Raw genomic sequence first — 14,703 nt, forward strand, 5'->3', positions numbered from 1 at the left:
TATTCAAATCATGATGGGAACACATGGAACACATGAGGCTTAGACTGTTTCTGTATGCTGGCAAAAGGTACAATGTTAAGCATCAAAGTAATTAGAACCATAGACTTTTTTAAGTTAGCATGCAGAGATGTAGGTATCCTGGCATTTTAAAATAATACATTTCCATTCACTGAATACAACAAAAATTATGAGTATAAACAGATATATGTATGTCAGGAGATACTTTAAAACAACTTTCTCACAAGATTTACAAAGAGGCACTTTATGCTGGGGAAACCCAGAAGACATGACCCGCAATGGGATGATTCTGAATTCTTGACAGAAAATGTTAAGAATACAGCATTGCTTCTAGAATATTTCTGATGATGCATGATCTGAATCTGACTGTGAATGACTCAGATGAAATGTCCCTGTAAGATTCAAAAAAGTTGTAAAAATCAGGGAAAAAGTAAGAACCTGTCCCACCCATACTGAAGTAAATAAAATAGACAACTGATCTCTAAAAAGGCATGTCTTGACTGGGGGTGAGGGGAAGCTCCTTGCTTTAAAGAACATGTTGGGGAGCTGGAGAGATGGCTAGGCTGTTCAAGGTGGTTGCTTGCAAAGCCTCATGCCCAGGGTTTGATTCCTCAGTACCCATGTAAAACCAGATGCACAAAGTGGTACATGCGTCTCGAGTTTATGTGCAGTGGCAAAAGACCTGGGTGTGCCTATTCTTTCTTTCTCTCTCTGATTACAAATAAGTAAATTTTTTTCAAAAAGCACATTACTGGGACTACCACTTGAATATTATTAGAACTATTAACTCTATGGATGGCATGAAGATTACCAATACAAATGTCCATGCAAACTTCCTAATTTGAATGGGTGGATTGTAGTTATGTAAAAGAGACTTTTTTTAAGTGACAGGGTGTCATGTCCTCAATTTATTCGCAAATGGTGCAGGATGAAAAAAAACACGTGCACCTCACTTGTCAGCTTACTAGACATTTGAGATTATTTTAAGAATTAAGGGGATGGAGAAATGGCTCAGTGGTTGGGGTGCTTGCCTGCAAAAACCTAACAACCTGGGTTCGATTCCCCAGTACCCACATAGAGCCAGATGCACAGTGGTGCATGCATCTGGAGTTTGTCTGCAGTGGCTGGAGGCTCTGATGTGCCCATTCTTTCTTTTCTCTCTCTCTGCTTACAAGTAAATAGAAAAATTTTTAAAAAGAAAAAAAAGAACTAAGTCAGGTGTGGTGGCACATGCCTTTAATCCCAGCAATCAGGAGGCAGAAGTAGGAGGAGTGCCTTGAGTTTGAGGCCAGCCTAAGACTACATAGTGATTTCGAGCCTGGCTGGAGTGAGACTCTGCCTCAAAACAAAAGAACAAAAAAAAAAAAAATTAAAGATATAAATAAAAAGGATTTAAGTTTGACTATTCCTACCTCCATATCTGAACTGCTGAGGTCAAAATATCACTGCTGGGCTGGAGAGATGGCGCAGCAGTTAAGGCGCTTGCCTGCAAAGCCAAGGAACCCAGGTTTGACTCCCCAGGACCACGTAAGTCCACAAGGGGGCACATACATCTGGAGTTCGTTTGCAATGGCTGGAGGCCCTGGCGTGCCCATTCTCTCTCTCTCTCTCAAATAAATAAATAAAAATAAAATATTTTAAAACAATCATTACTCACAGTCAATGATCTAGATTTGCTTTCTGCCACTAACAAAAGACACCCAGTGACCATTCTCATTTGACTACTGTTCTTTTGTGTTAACCCTTGCCTGTTAAGGTTTTAACTATATTTCAATCTCTTGAAATAACAAAAAGAATATACTAGTTAAATCTATTTATTAACACTTTAACAGTTACCCTTAATAGTTCTGTGCATTTTGTCTGTATGTGTGTGTCGTGTGTATGCATGCAGTATGCATGCATGCTTGGGGGTAGGGTGTATATGCACATGTGCGTATGACAAGGCAGGTTCCGTCCACTCCCGTCTTTACCTGGGTACTAGGGCTCAAGCTCAATTCCTCATGCTTGTGAGGCAAGCACTTTACTGACTCATCTCCCAGCCTACCCCCCCTTTTTTTTGCTTTCTTACAGTTTTTTTTTTTTTTTTGTATTATAATGCCCTTGTATGAACTGGCATTCTTAGACAAAAGGGTATACAATTTCTATTTAGAAAAATTTATTAAACATTATTCCTGTGACACACTCACCAAAAGAAAAACTTAATTTTTCTGAAGGCATCCTTTTGTATTATCTGCACTCCAATGTTTTTATAATAAAAAATACAAGTAAATATGAATTTAGTAAAATACAGCATATAAAACTTCATGCTGAGCAAAAATAATTCCAAAAAGTTACCATACATCAGTTCCCCCGGTACATTTTCCAATGTAAGTCATAGCTGAACATTTCACAGTTGGCTAGCTGCAGGCTTCCATGCTCTTCATCCACCGCGCACTACTGCTCTAAGTTGGCATCGTTTGCTCGGGTCCACAGAAGGTAGCGAGAAAAAGAATAGCAGTCATTTTTCAAGGTTTGAAAAATCTGGTCCACCTTTGGTGTAGTTTCCTGAGATTTCTGCTCCACTGAAGTCAAAGCCAGGATTCTAGGACATGAAAAAGTAACAAAGCTTGTGAGGAGAAAAGTAAGTTGAATTCAAAATTGGCATAAAAATACATAAATAAAAATGGTAGAAACAGATATCAAAGAAGGCTAATCTTCATGTACTCACGAGAATGAAATGTAAAACTGAGGCATCTTTCAACTTTCACATTTATAAATACTTAGGAAATTGATACAAGTTCTACAAGGCTGGTAACTGTACAAGGAAACATTTCAATCTCTTATCTGTGTAAACAGGTTTTAATAACTTTTCTTTTGACGGTTCTATGGATTTAATGCAGGGCCTGTCTTATACTAGGGGCAGCACTCTACACTGAGCAACAATCAGCCAGATCTTTTTGTTGTTGTTGTTGCTGTTTTGAGGTAGGGTTTCACTCAAGCCCAGGCTGCCAGGCTGACCTGGAATTCACTATGTAGTCTCCGCATGGCCCTGAATTCACGGTGATTCTTCTACCTCTGCCCCTTGAGCACTGGGATCAAAGGCATGCACTACCACGCCCGGCTTACTTTAGTCTTTTCAACGCACAATTTCACTCAGGTAGTAAGCATTTGTTGAGTATCTACTGTTAGAAGATTAAAAGCCTGTGAATTTCAAGAGAAAATGAGTTGCGTTCGGGGAGTCCCACCGCCGAGGCCGCGGTGCGGCCTGAGCTCCCGGGGAAGACCCGCGGGGGTTCCCCGTCGCAGCGAGGCGGGCCTGTCGGGGACTCCCGCAGGGTTCCCCGGGCCGGGCCTGGACTGCGAGCTGCTTCCGCCTCGCGGTCAGCTGGGAGGGGAGCCGGGCACTCTCGCCTCGCAGTCGGCTCGGAGCAGGACGTGTGAGAGAAGGACCCGCGAAGGGAGGCGGAGGGCCTGCTTCCCGGGTTGGCTTCCGGGCTGCTCGAGTAAGAGAGGCGAAGCAACTCACTGTGAGCTCGTTCAGTCGGGAGTGGAGCGGCAGCCGGTGGCTTCCTCCCTCCGTCCTTCTACCCCCGAGATCTCGCACGCCCATGCTCTCCTGCCCTTCGTCAGCCGGTGACGCAGGACCGGGCAGAGCCCCCGCGCCTCTGCCGCCGGAATGTTGTATCTGGGAGAGGGCCTGTTAGCTCGCAGCCAAGAGGGGCCCCGGGTCTGGGCGGCCCCTACACTTGTGGATGCGCCGCGGGCCGGAGGGAATCGCTGAGGGCTGTGAACCGTTGCCAGAAAGAGAAGTAACTGTCTGCAAGAGTTTAGCTGAAGTGTGGGCCTTGGATGTATAGAGAGGATGCCTGCAAGGTGAACCGGGGGTCACCATGGGAGCCCATTGAAAGAGAGACAGCGTAAGCCCCAAGTTTTAAATCACCATTTTAGAGAGAATTAGCTCAGATTTGTTGAAGATTCATACTTTTCTGATGTAGGTCCTCCCTTTATTTTGAGGAATTTTCTCTACTCAAAAGTGTAAGTTGTAGGCCATTACAGGTTAATCACTAAAACATGTCCCCTTCCCCCTCGAATTATGGCTTCAGACACTGCTAGTTCTTGGGACTTCGCACACTAAAAACAGAACTTCTCAAAGAAGCACTGAATGCACCAGGAAAGGCTCCAGGTGACGGTAACCACAGAGCATGGTACTTAGAGCTATTGATTATGATCCGGGTGGGTGCAGTGGGATTAGAAGGATTCCTTTCTCAAAACGTACTCTTGCCTGAGTAAGAAGCCTGGAAGAAGAGAGGAAGGAAGTCAGAAATGCCCCTTTCCCAGGATCTGTTAACATTCAGGGATGTGGCCATCAACTTCTCCCAGAAGGAGTGGGAATGCCTGGACCCTGCACAGAGGGCTTTGTACAGAGATGTGATGTTGGACAACTACAGCAAATTGTGTCTAAACCAAACTTGATTACTTGTTTGGAGCAAAACAAAGAACCCTGGAGTGTGGAGAAAGATGAAACAGAATCCAAACAACCAGATTTGTCTTCATATTACTGCCAACAACTTTTTGCATGGGAGAATGCACAACTATTCTTCCAGAAATGATGTCAGATTCTCATCATGGAGATGCATCATATCAAGAAAATATGTTTCTCAATGTAATCAATTGTAGATGTAACCCTGTTAATCATCACAGAGTTCATTCTCCAGAGGACAACTGCAAATGTGGTAAAAGTGCAAAAGTCTTGGGTCAGTGTCCAAAGCTTAATGTCCATCAATACATTGGTATTCAGGAGAAGCCTTATGAAGGCAATGAACACAGCAAACTGTTTAACAGTTCCTCCCAAGGTAGACAGTGTAAGGGAAATAGTACCACAGAAAACTCCAACAAAAACAGATATGGTCAATATGGGAATGCCCCAATGGATTCATCAAGAGAAAATGAAATGAAGGGGGCTGGAGAGATGGCTTAGTGGTTAAGCACTTGCCTGTGAAGCCTAAGGACCCCGGTTTGAGGCTTGATTCCCCAGGACCCACATTAGCCAGATCCACAAGGGGGCACATGTGTCTGGTGTTCGTTTGCAGTGGCTAGAAGCCCTGGCGTGCCCATTATCTCTGTCTCTCTTTGTCTGTCATTCTCAAATAAATAAAAATAAAAGAAAAAATTGTTATTATAAAAGAAAAAAAATGAAATGAAGGTCTCTGCTATAAAGTATCTTACAATACAGGAAGAAGACCTGTGTGGAGGTGCATAATATTTTGCTCAAGCCAGAAAAAGAATGAGAATGGGTACACCAAGGCCTCCTGCCTCTACAAATGAACTCCAGAATCATGCATCACTCTGCATATGGCTTTATAGTGGATACTGGGAAACTGAGCCTGGGTCATCAGGCTTCGCAAGCAAGCGCCTCTAATCACTGAGCTAGTCAGCCCTTTTTTTGATCCTTCAACTGTTTCCTTGATACAGATTCTCACTTAACCCCTCTCCAGTCGAAATCAGGTAGCAATTATGTTGGACTTCATAAACCATGCCATCTCTGTCATGCACACTCAACCACATACAAATTTTAGGGCCACATTTTGCTAATCCCTGACCTAGTGTGCTGCAGAAAAGATGCACAAGGGAGCCTGGGGAATTAAAATGGCTCAGTGGCTAAAGATAAAGTCAGACAGGGCAAGTGAATGGGAGAAAACTAAAGTATTAGTATTAAATGGTGTGGTCACAGTAAGCTTTATGAGCAATGAACTAAAACCATGATATGATCCAAGCTATTGCAGAGGAGCATTCCAATCAGGACAGTAAAGTACCAGTCATGTTTAAGACTCAGAAGAGACACAGCAGTATGGCTACAGCAGAATGACTGAGGGGAACAGTGGTAACAGAAGGGGGGAGTCAGGGAGTTCAGGGAGTAGCTGATCATATGACCCTAACTAAGAGCAGGGCTGAGCTGGGGCATGGTGGCGCACGCCTTTAATCCCAGCACTTAGGAGGCAGAGGTAGGTGGGGTTGAGGCCACTCTGAGACTACATAGTGAAATCCAGGTCAGCCTTAGATAGAGTGAAACCCTACCTCGAACCCCCCCAAAAAAATAGGGATGGCTTAGTGGTTAAGGCACTTGCCTGTGAAGCCTAAGCCATCCTTCCAGCCTCAAAAATATTTTACCTACAAGCAGAGAGAGGGAAAGAATGAGAATGGTGCACCAACGCTTCTTGCCACTGCAAACTAACTCCAGATCTGGCTGTATATGGGTATGGGGAATTGAACTCAGGCTGTAAGGCATTGCAAGCAAGTACCTTAACCATGGATCCATATCAACAGTCTGGATTTTATTTTTTTATTTTTCAAGGTAAAGGTCTCTCTCTAGCCCAGGCTGACCTGGAATTCATTATGTAGTCTTACGGTGGCCTCTAACTTGCTGCCATCCTCCTACCTCTGCATCACAAATGCTGGAATTAAAGGCGTGTACCACCATGCTCTGCCCTATTTTTGTTTTTTTTTTGTTGTTTTTGATTTTTGAGGGAGGGTCTCACTCTAGCTCAGGCTGACCTGTAATTCACTATGTAGTCTCTGGGTGGCCTTGAACTCACAGTGATCCTCCTACCTCTGCCTCCCAAGTGCTGGGATTAAAGGCATGTGCCACCATACCCAGCCCAATTTTTTTTTAATGTACTCTACACAGACCATGTTGCTAACTATTTATTTTAAAAATTCTTCCACCTGGGAATGGTCGTTTATACCTTTAATTCCAGCACTCAGGAGGCAGAGGTAGAGGATTCCTGCAAGTATGAGAATAGCTCAGGACTACAAAGTGAGTTCCAGGTCAGCTTAGGCTAAAGGGAGATCCTACCTGAAAAAAAAAAAAAAAAAAAAAAAAGGTTGGAGAGGTGGCTCAGGGGTTAAGCGCAATTTCTTGTAAAGTCTGTCTGCCTGGGTTCTGGGTTCAATTCCCCAGTACCCACATAAAGCCAGATGCATAAGGTGGCACATGTATCTGAAGTTCATTTGCAATGGCTACAGGCATCTCTCTCTGCTTACAAATAAATAAATAAAAATATTTTTCAAAAAACTTAAAAATACTTTTTCTTTGTATATGTGCAGGACAGAGGTCAAAGTCAAGCGTCATCTTCCTCAAGTGCTCGGTGCCCTATTTGTTGAGACAGGGTCTGGCACTGAACCCGAAGCTCTGCTGGACAAGCCAGCCAGCAAGCCTCTGGGATCCTGTCAGCTCCTGCAGCACTGGAATGAGAGGCACATGGCACTGTACCCACACTTTACACAGTCATGCCCCAACCCTTCTTCAAAAACTTACTTCTCACAGCCATCTTGATTTTTAATTTCAAGTTACAGTAGTCATTCCATGATTTTTTAACCATTTGACTGTACGTATTCTCACATTCATCTGACTTACCTCTTTCTGGAATCTCTCTAGTGTAAGTTTTCTCTGCATTTGGTCTTGTACCCAAGGGTCAGCTGCATACTCAGATTCCAAAAGAGAAGTCCAACAATTTGCTGCATCTCTCTTGGTCTTTGTGAGGACAATGCGGACCATTTTTCTATCCTCTGAAAAAAAAATATAAAGAAATTAAGGGCTTATCATTAAAAAATTTTTGTTGTTGTTTTTGTTTTGTTTATTTGAGGTAGGGTTTTGCTCTAGCCCAGGCTGAACTGGAATTCACCATGTAGTTTCAGGCTGGCCTCGAACTCACAACAATCCTACCTCTGCATCTCAAGTGCTGGGATTAAAGGTATGCGTCACCACACTAGGCTATTTTGTTGTTTATGAGGCATGGGAACATAAACTCTAGCCGAAGCAGACTTCGAATTCATTCTGCAGCCTCAGGCTGGCCCTGAACTCAGCCATCCTCCTACTTCAGCCCTGCGTGCAGAGATTAAAGGCGTGTGGCACTATGCCAGACTTGACTAAAATTTTTTATTCACAAAAACCAGTGCAGGGCTGGAGAGATGGCTTAGTGGTTAAGCACTTGCCTGTGAAGCCTAAGGACCCACATTAGCCAGATGCACAACGGGGGGAACGCATCTGGAGTTCGTTAGCAGTGGATGGAAGCCCTGGCGCGCCCATTCTCTCTTTCTCTGTCACACTCAAATAAATAAAAATGAACAAAAAAATTTAAAAAAAAAACAACAGTGCATTGCAGCCAGGCGTGGTGGGTGATACATGCCTTTAATCCCAGCACTTGGAAGGCTGAGGTAGGAGAACTGTCATGAGTTCAAGGCCACTCTGAGACTATGTAGTAAATTCCAGGTCAGCATGGGCTACAACAAAGGCTCTACCTGGAAACAAACAAACAAACAAACAACAAAACCTTGGGCTGAAGAGATAGCTTGGCAGCTAAGGCACTTGCCTACAAAGCCTAAAGACCCAGGTTAAATTCCCCAGCATCCATGTTAGCCAGCTGCACAAGGTGGCACATGCATCTGGAGTGTTTTATTCATATATTTATTTATTTATTTATTTATTTATTTTATTTTATTTTTTTTTTGAGGTTAAGGTCTCACTCTAGCCCAGGCTGACCTGGAACTCATAGCAATCCACCTACCTCTGCCTCCCAAGTGCTGGGATTAAAGGCGTGTGCCACCCTCCCCTGCCTTCCGGAGTTCCTTTTTAGTGGTTAGAGACTCTGGCACACCATTGTCTCTCTCGCTCTCTAACCCCACCCCAAAGAAATATATAAAAAAGTTGGGCGTGGTGGCGCACACCTTTAATCCTGGCACTGGGGAGACAGAAGTAGGAGGATCACCATGAGTCCAAGGCCACCCAAGACTACACAGTGAATGCCAGGTCAGCCAGAGCTACAGTGAGAACCTACCTCAAAAAAACAAATAAGGGCTGGAGAGATGGCTTAGCGGTTAAACGCTTGCCTGTGAAGCCTAAGGACCCCGGTTCGAGGCTCTGTTCCCCAGGTCCCACGTTAGCCAGATGCACAAGGGGGCGCACACGTCTGGAGTTCGTTTGCAGAGGCTGGAAGCCCTGGTGCGCCCATTCTCTCTCTCTCCCTCTATCTGTCTTTCTCTCTGTGTCTGTCGCTCTCAAATAAATAAAATTAAAAAAATAAAAAATAAAATTAAACATTTTTAAATTAAGCAATTGTGACATCATTATAATACCTTCTACAGCTTTCAGGCTACAAAGACAGACTTATACAAAATTAATTTGTACCATCTATGATTTATAATAGATTCTTACCCAATGTCCATGTTCCCTCATCAGCTATTGTAGAATCAAAGAGTTTTCCCTGAAAAATAAAGTACCAAAATTATAACATTTTATTAAGTTTTATAACTTCCATGATTAAGAGTTGGCTAATTTCAACCCAAAGCACGAATGTGAGGGCAATCTGGCTGCAACCTCCATCACCCTACTGATCATTAGGCTTATCTGGCTGGCTAGATGGATGTTCCCTTCCCCCCTCATTGCTCTAAGTGCATCCCTCCCAAAGCTGCATGCTCAGCAGAAGAGGGCAATCAGTCTTCTCTTTGGTCAAGGGTATTTGAGTAGCTGCGCTCCCCTGTTAGTACCTCCAAACAAGCTCTCAATCCAAAGCACAGCTTACCATTTTACATTTATTAATAGCTGCTCAATGTTTAGTTTCCTCCCAGTGAGTGAAATGAATCCAGCTTACCAAATTTGAAATATTTACTATGATAAAGAACAGAGGAAGGGCAGGCATGGTGGAGCACACCTTTAATTCAATCACTTGGGAGCAGAGGTAGGAGGACTATCATCAGTTCGAGGCCACCCTGAGACTACAAAGTGAATTCCAGGTCAGCCTGGACTAGAGCGAAACCCTACCTTGAAAAACAAAAAATAGCCGGGCGTGGTGGTGCACGCCTTTAATCCCAGCACTCGGGAGGCAGAGGTAGGACAATCGCTGTGAGTTCAAGGCCACCCTGAGACTACAGAGTTAATTCCAGGTCAGCCTGGACCAGAGTGAGACCCTACCTCGAAAAAAAACAAAAAATAAATAAATAAATAAATAAAAGAACACATGAACCTGTTATTGTGGTGCAAGCCTGTAACCCCAGAACTGGGGGTATGATTCAGGGGCAGTGGACAGAGGTAGAAGGATCAATGTGAGTTCAAGGCCAGCCTGGAGCTACAGAGGACAAATGCCATCCTGTATAGAAAGCCTTAAAACCTGGTTGGATCTCTTTGTTGGGAAATTGTCATTAAAAGAGTTTAAAGCTCAGCCAGGCACAGTGGCCCATGCCTTTAATCCCAGCACTTGGGAGACGCAAGTAGAACTGCTGGGAGTGCAAGGCCACCCTGAAAGTACACAGTGAATTCCAGGGTAGCCTGGGCTAGAGCGAAACCCTACCTGGAAAAACAAAAAAAGACAAAAACGTTTAAAGCATACACTGTAGATTTGATGTCAGATTTGCAATGACTATTTTCATAAGCTATTACTCTAAGAAACAAGTATGATATAAATTGATAAATTTACAGAAGTTAAAATGACCCACGAAATAAAGTATTTTTAATACTAGTTTAAAGAAAATCATGGGCTGGAGAGATGTTCAGCAGTTAAGGCACTTGCCTGCAAAGCTTAACTCCCCATGTTCTATTTTCCAGTAGCCCTGTAGGCCAGATGCACAAAGTGGCACATGCATCCAGAGTTTACTTGCAGAGGCTGGAAGCTTAGTGTACTTATTCTCTCCCCTACCTCTCTCCCCTACCCCTTTCTGCCAGCAAATAAATGAAAATATTTTCTTAAGTTCTGTTACTATTTACGTACATCTAAAATCCCAGTTACTACTAACCACAGAAAGGTAGTGGATTTTTGTTTTGTGTTTTTTGAGATAGGGTCCTGCTCTCATCCAGGCTGACCTGGGATTCATTATATACTCCCAGACTGGCCTCAAATTCACAGTGATTCTCTTATCTCTGCCTCCCAAGAGCTGGGATTCAAGACATGCACTTTTAATTTTTTTCTTTTTTGAGGTAGGGTCTCACTCTATCCCAGGCTGACCTGGAACTCTGAAACTCACTCTGTAGTCACAGGCTGGCCTGAAATCATACCCATCCTCCTACCTCTGCCTTCTGAGTGCTGGGACTAAAGGCACACACCAACGTGCCCTGTTCTGTTACTGAAATTTTATTTTATGTTTATTATTAACAAGACATTTCATATGGATATGTCATGTGTTGAAATGAATTTCAAAGGTACTCCTCACAAGTGCTCTACTACTTACATCCATCCATTGAACTTATGCAGGAAACTGCAAATTGCACACCCATTCAGAAAAGTCATTAAGAACCAAGCAGACAAATCAATGTCTTTGTCACGAGTTTTCTGGGGGAATCTATACACTTCAATATACAATAATAGCAAGTATCATGGTGCGTGAGCTGTAACATGCCAGGCATCTACGTTCTTTCAACAAATGGACACCATGCACTGCTCAAAGGTTTCCCGTGAGAAAAGTTCTGTCATGTCTACAACTTGGATGAGAATGGAGAGGTTTAGTCAATGTATAATCTTTTGCTCAGGGCTACAAAACATAAAACTGTCTCCCTTCACCACGAAGGTATAAATCCATCAAACTTAGGTATCTAATCTGACATGAACTCTAATTTCACATTGTTCACTGGCTTTTAATAGATGTAAACAAGAAAAAGAGACCAGATCCAAAGGACATGGTGAAAACAAAAAGGGCACTAATTATTTTCTTCACGCACCTCTTCACTAGCTTCTTGGCCACAAATACAAAGGAAATCTGTCATGCAATGTAAAAAATAAGTAAACAAACCGGGCTGGAGATATAGCTCAACGGTTAAGGGTGCTTACTTGCCTGCAGAGCCTGAAGGCCGGGGTTCAGACCCCCAGTACCCACATGAAGCCATGTGTGCAAAGTGGTGCGTGCGTCTGGGGTTCGATGGCAGTGGCCAGATGCCCTGGCGTGCCCATTCCCTCTCTCTCTCTCTACTTTTAAATAAATAAAAATGTTTAAAAGTTAAAATAGACCATCTGACATCATCACTAAATCCTCACTCCTCTACTCCATCCATCTTTGTGGTGACTGATATTATTTCCTGTACCTGCCTCTACATTACTAAGAGTGAACCAGGGCTCTTGAATGCAGCCACCTTATAAGCTACCTTTGACACTCAGGTGAGTACGTGGAAGGAAGCAGATGTGTGATATCTGTCCTTTTCACAGCCCAGGTTTGACCTGATTCACCTGTTTCCAGGACTATAAAACGCAGAGCAAAAATTCACTCTCTGTTGCAGAACTTGCTTCTCTTTTTCAGATGGACACAGAGCCTAAGGAAAGAACCTGCCCATCGCACGTCAACAGGGCCACAGCTGAAACCACAGAGTAAATGGGAAAAGGGGCAAGAGTGCTGCTTTCTCGGTGAACCTGGTACCCGCACAAGGGTGAAGGAGACAGACACAGACTCTACTCCTACCAAACCAGACATCCAGAGACACAGAGGCTCCCAAGACGTCATCACTGAAGCAGACCTAAACCCAACATGGCTCAGGAACATTTGTGGAAGAGGGGGGTGGAAAGAATGTTGGAACCACGCGTGGGGTCATGATACACACAGACACTGCCTCTTAACCATTACTGACGGCTCACCCCACAATGTACGACACATATTCCCCAACGAGGAGGGTCCCTACAGAAAGGGGAGAAGGCCAACGTGATTGTATACACACTGTGTACATAACTAATAATAAAAAAAAAGTACAGCAATGAGCAGCAGTGTGGTTTCTTTGGAAACAGCAGGAAAAAAAAAAATTAGATGCTCAAATTTCCTTGCACTGAGGATGGGTGCTATGAACAGACCCTAAAGCAGAGCAATGTACCCGAGGCCCGCCCTGGTCCCCAACACGCCATGGAAAGCGTGGGCTTTAGGACCCGGGGGCTCGGGGAGGTCGCCAAGCCGCTACCTTGAGGATCTCGCGGCCGCCCACCGCCAGGGCCACATGGCGGCTCTGCAGGCCGCACTGGATGTCCTGCGCGCGCGTGCCCGGCGGCACCTGCACCTCGATGAACACCTCCTCCAGAGTCTGGTACCACTGGCCCCACGGCGTCCCGCACGGAACCACGCCACTGCGCTCCTCGAACGGCGCGGACATACTCCAATCTCCCAGGCACTGCCGCACCGCGGGAGCCGTGCGCACGCGCGGGACGCCGCGCTCGGCTCACGCCGCCGCCGCCCCGGGTCACCGCACATGCGCAGGAAGCCGACAGGGAGCCTCCATGCGAGCTCGTTTTCCCCGTTCAGAGACCAATTAGGACCCTAGCAGGACCCAGCTTGAAGGAAACGAGACCCAGGAAGGTTGGCACGCCCAGAAGGAAGGGAGAACGCCAGAACCAAGGAGGCAGGAATTCGCTACCACCTTTATCCTCTATGACGCCAAAATTGACCGACGCTCCGACTTGTCATGGGCGGAGTGCGCCTGCGCCAATGGCGCCCGCACACTGTTCACAACTTAGTAACGCCGCACGTGATTGGGCCAAGGAGTTGCAGCGAACAGAAACGGTCTCCTTATTGGCTGCACGTCTAGCTCTGTCTGCCTTGTTCGCCTACGGGATTGGCCAGTCTGACTCGGGCATTGCGATTGGCTGGCGCGGCGTGGGCGGGGCCGGTGCGGGTACATTTGAATTCAAGCAACCAGGCAGTTGCTGAGGTTCTCCGGCTTACCTGCCCTCGGGGAGTCTGCGGCATGTCCTTTCCCAAGGCGCCCCTGAAACGATTCAATGACCCCTCCGGTGCGTACGGGCGAAGGAGCGGCGGGGGGAGAGGAGGCCGTGTGGGGACGGGGCTGGGCATTTCCCGGTGATTGCAGCATCTCTCCCGCCCCGCGCCTCTCCAGATGGAGCAATTCCCGTGAGCCAAGCAAAATCTTCAGGCGGAAGGGAACTAGGATAAGGCATCTCCAATTTTTAAAAATTATTGTTACTTTATAGAATGAGTGTTACTTTTAGTCAGGATTTTTTTCATTTCCTTCACATATTCTATTCCAACGGTTAACAGTTCTTGGGTGTAAAATTGTAGCAGTGTTTATTGGAAACACTTGTCAGTTAATTCCTAGCAATCCCAGGCGATATGGTATTGATAGTCACCAAATTTCTTAATTCTTCACAATCCTGAGGGAATCCTGTTATTTAGTATTTAATTAAAACACTGGAACTTAGCGTGCCAGGGATACAGAGAGTGGTTTTTCGAGGTAGGGTCTCACTCTAGCCCAAGCTGACCTGGTATATAGTCTCAGGCCGGCCTCGAACTCACTGCGATCCACCTACCTCTGCCTCCCGAGTGCTGGGATTAAAGGTGTGTGTCACCACGCCCGGCTCAAGAAAGAAAATTAAGTAAAGGGAAAAGAGGAAAAAGTCAGACTGAAGTTTGTTCAATGGGTGTTAAAAACCAAATTGACAGAGCTAGGGTATGAGCCCACATTTCAGTGGATTCATCCTGTGCTTTTAACCACTGTGATCACTGTTCTAAAGCCTAGAACCTATTTCTCCAAGCAGCTAGGTAGGCAAGGTACAGTCTCAGTCCTCTTTTTACAACAGGGTAAACAGGGCTTGTGGCTCTCTTGAACACCCAATCCTATGGCATATCCATTATAGCACATACTATTTAATAGTCAGTCATTTACTACATCTGTAATTTCCACTAGCCAATGGAGGAGTGGAAATGTGCACCACTCCTCACAAAGTCAGGCCC

General features: G+C 45.0%; 3 protein-coding genes across 5 annotated transcripts in view; 2 read left to right on the top strand and 1 right to left on the bottom strand.

Moving 5' to 3' along the window:
• Positions 1 to 1,854: 1,854 nt before the first annotated feature.
• Positions 1,855 to 13,366, bottom strand: Nudcd2 (NudC domain containing 2). 2 transcript variants are annotated; one of them, XR_006637712.1, is made up of 5 exons: positions 12,920 to 13,366; positions 9,209 to 9,257; positions 7,412 to 7,563; positions 6,741 to 6,850; positions 1,855 to 2,599 (listed from the first exon to the last, which is right to left on the bottom strand). XR_006637712.1 is itself a non-coding variant. In XM_004661041.2 (4 exons), exons 1-4 carry the CDS (start codon positions 13,106 to 13,108, stop codon positions 2,516 to 2,518), a joined length of 474 nt encoding a protein of 157 aa, XP_004661098.1. In that variant the 5' UTR covers positions 13,109 to 13,366; the 3' UTR covers positions 1,855 to 2,515. The 2 variants fall into 2 exon arrangements, 1 of the variants encoding a protein (XP_004661098.1); XM_004661041.2 differs by lacking the exon at positions 6,741 to 6,850.
• On the top strand, positions 4,321 to 4,470 carry LOC123461417 (zinc finger protein 320-like). Its single transcript, XM_045151584.1, has one exon. The coding sequence runs from the start codon at positions 4,321 to 4,323 to the stop codon at positions 4,468 to 4,470; it is 150 nt and encodes a 49-aa protein (XP_045007519.1).
• Positions 13,228 to 14,703, top strand: part of Hmmr (hyaluronan mediated motility receptor) — a 33,972-nt gene continuing 32,496 nt past the window's right edge. For both annotated transcript variants that reach the window (XM_004673288.3, XM_012949316.2), the window contains exon 1: positions 13,228 to 13,745. In XM_004673288.3, coding sequence (XP_004673345.3) covers positions 13,700 to 13,745 — 46 coding nt within the window. In that variant the 5' untranslated portion in view covers positions 13,228 to 13,699. The remainder of the gene's footprint in view (positions 13,746 to 14,703) is intronic.

This window comes from Jaculus jaculus, chromosome 6 (assembly GCF_020740685.1).
Source record: "Jaculus jaculus isolate mJacJac1 chromosome 6, mJacJac1.mat.Y.cur, whole genome shotgun sequence".
In the NCBI taxonomy this organism is placed as follows: Eukaryota; Metazoa; Chordata; class Mammalia; order Rodentia; family Dipodidae; genus Jaculus; species Jaculus jaculus.

Excerpts from the sequence above, each read along its gene's own strand:
- LOC123461417 (XM_045151584.1), top strand. The coding sequence starts at position 4,321 with ATGCCCCTTTCCCAGGATCTGTTAACATTCAGGGATGTGGCCATCAAC.
- Nudcd2 (XM_004661041.2), bottom strand. The coding sequence starts at position 13,108 with ATGTCCGCGCCGTTCGAGGAGCGCAGTGGCGTGGTTCCGTGCGGGACG. Across the intron at positions 7,564-9,208 it reads TGAGGGAACATGGACATTGG|AGGATAGAAAAATGGTCCGC; the intron begins GTAAGAATCTAT and ends TTTTTTTTTCAG. Across the intron at positions 2,600-7,411 it reads TAGAGAGATTCCAGAAAGAG|AATCCTGGCTTTGACTTCAG; the intron begins GTAAGTCAGATG and ends TTCATGTCCTAG.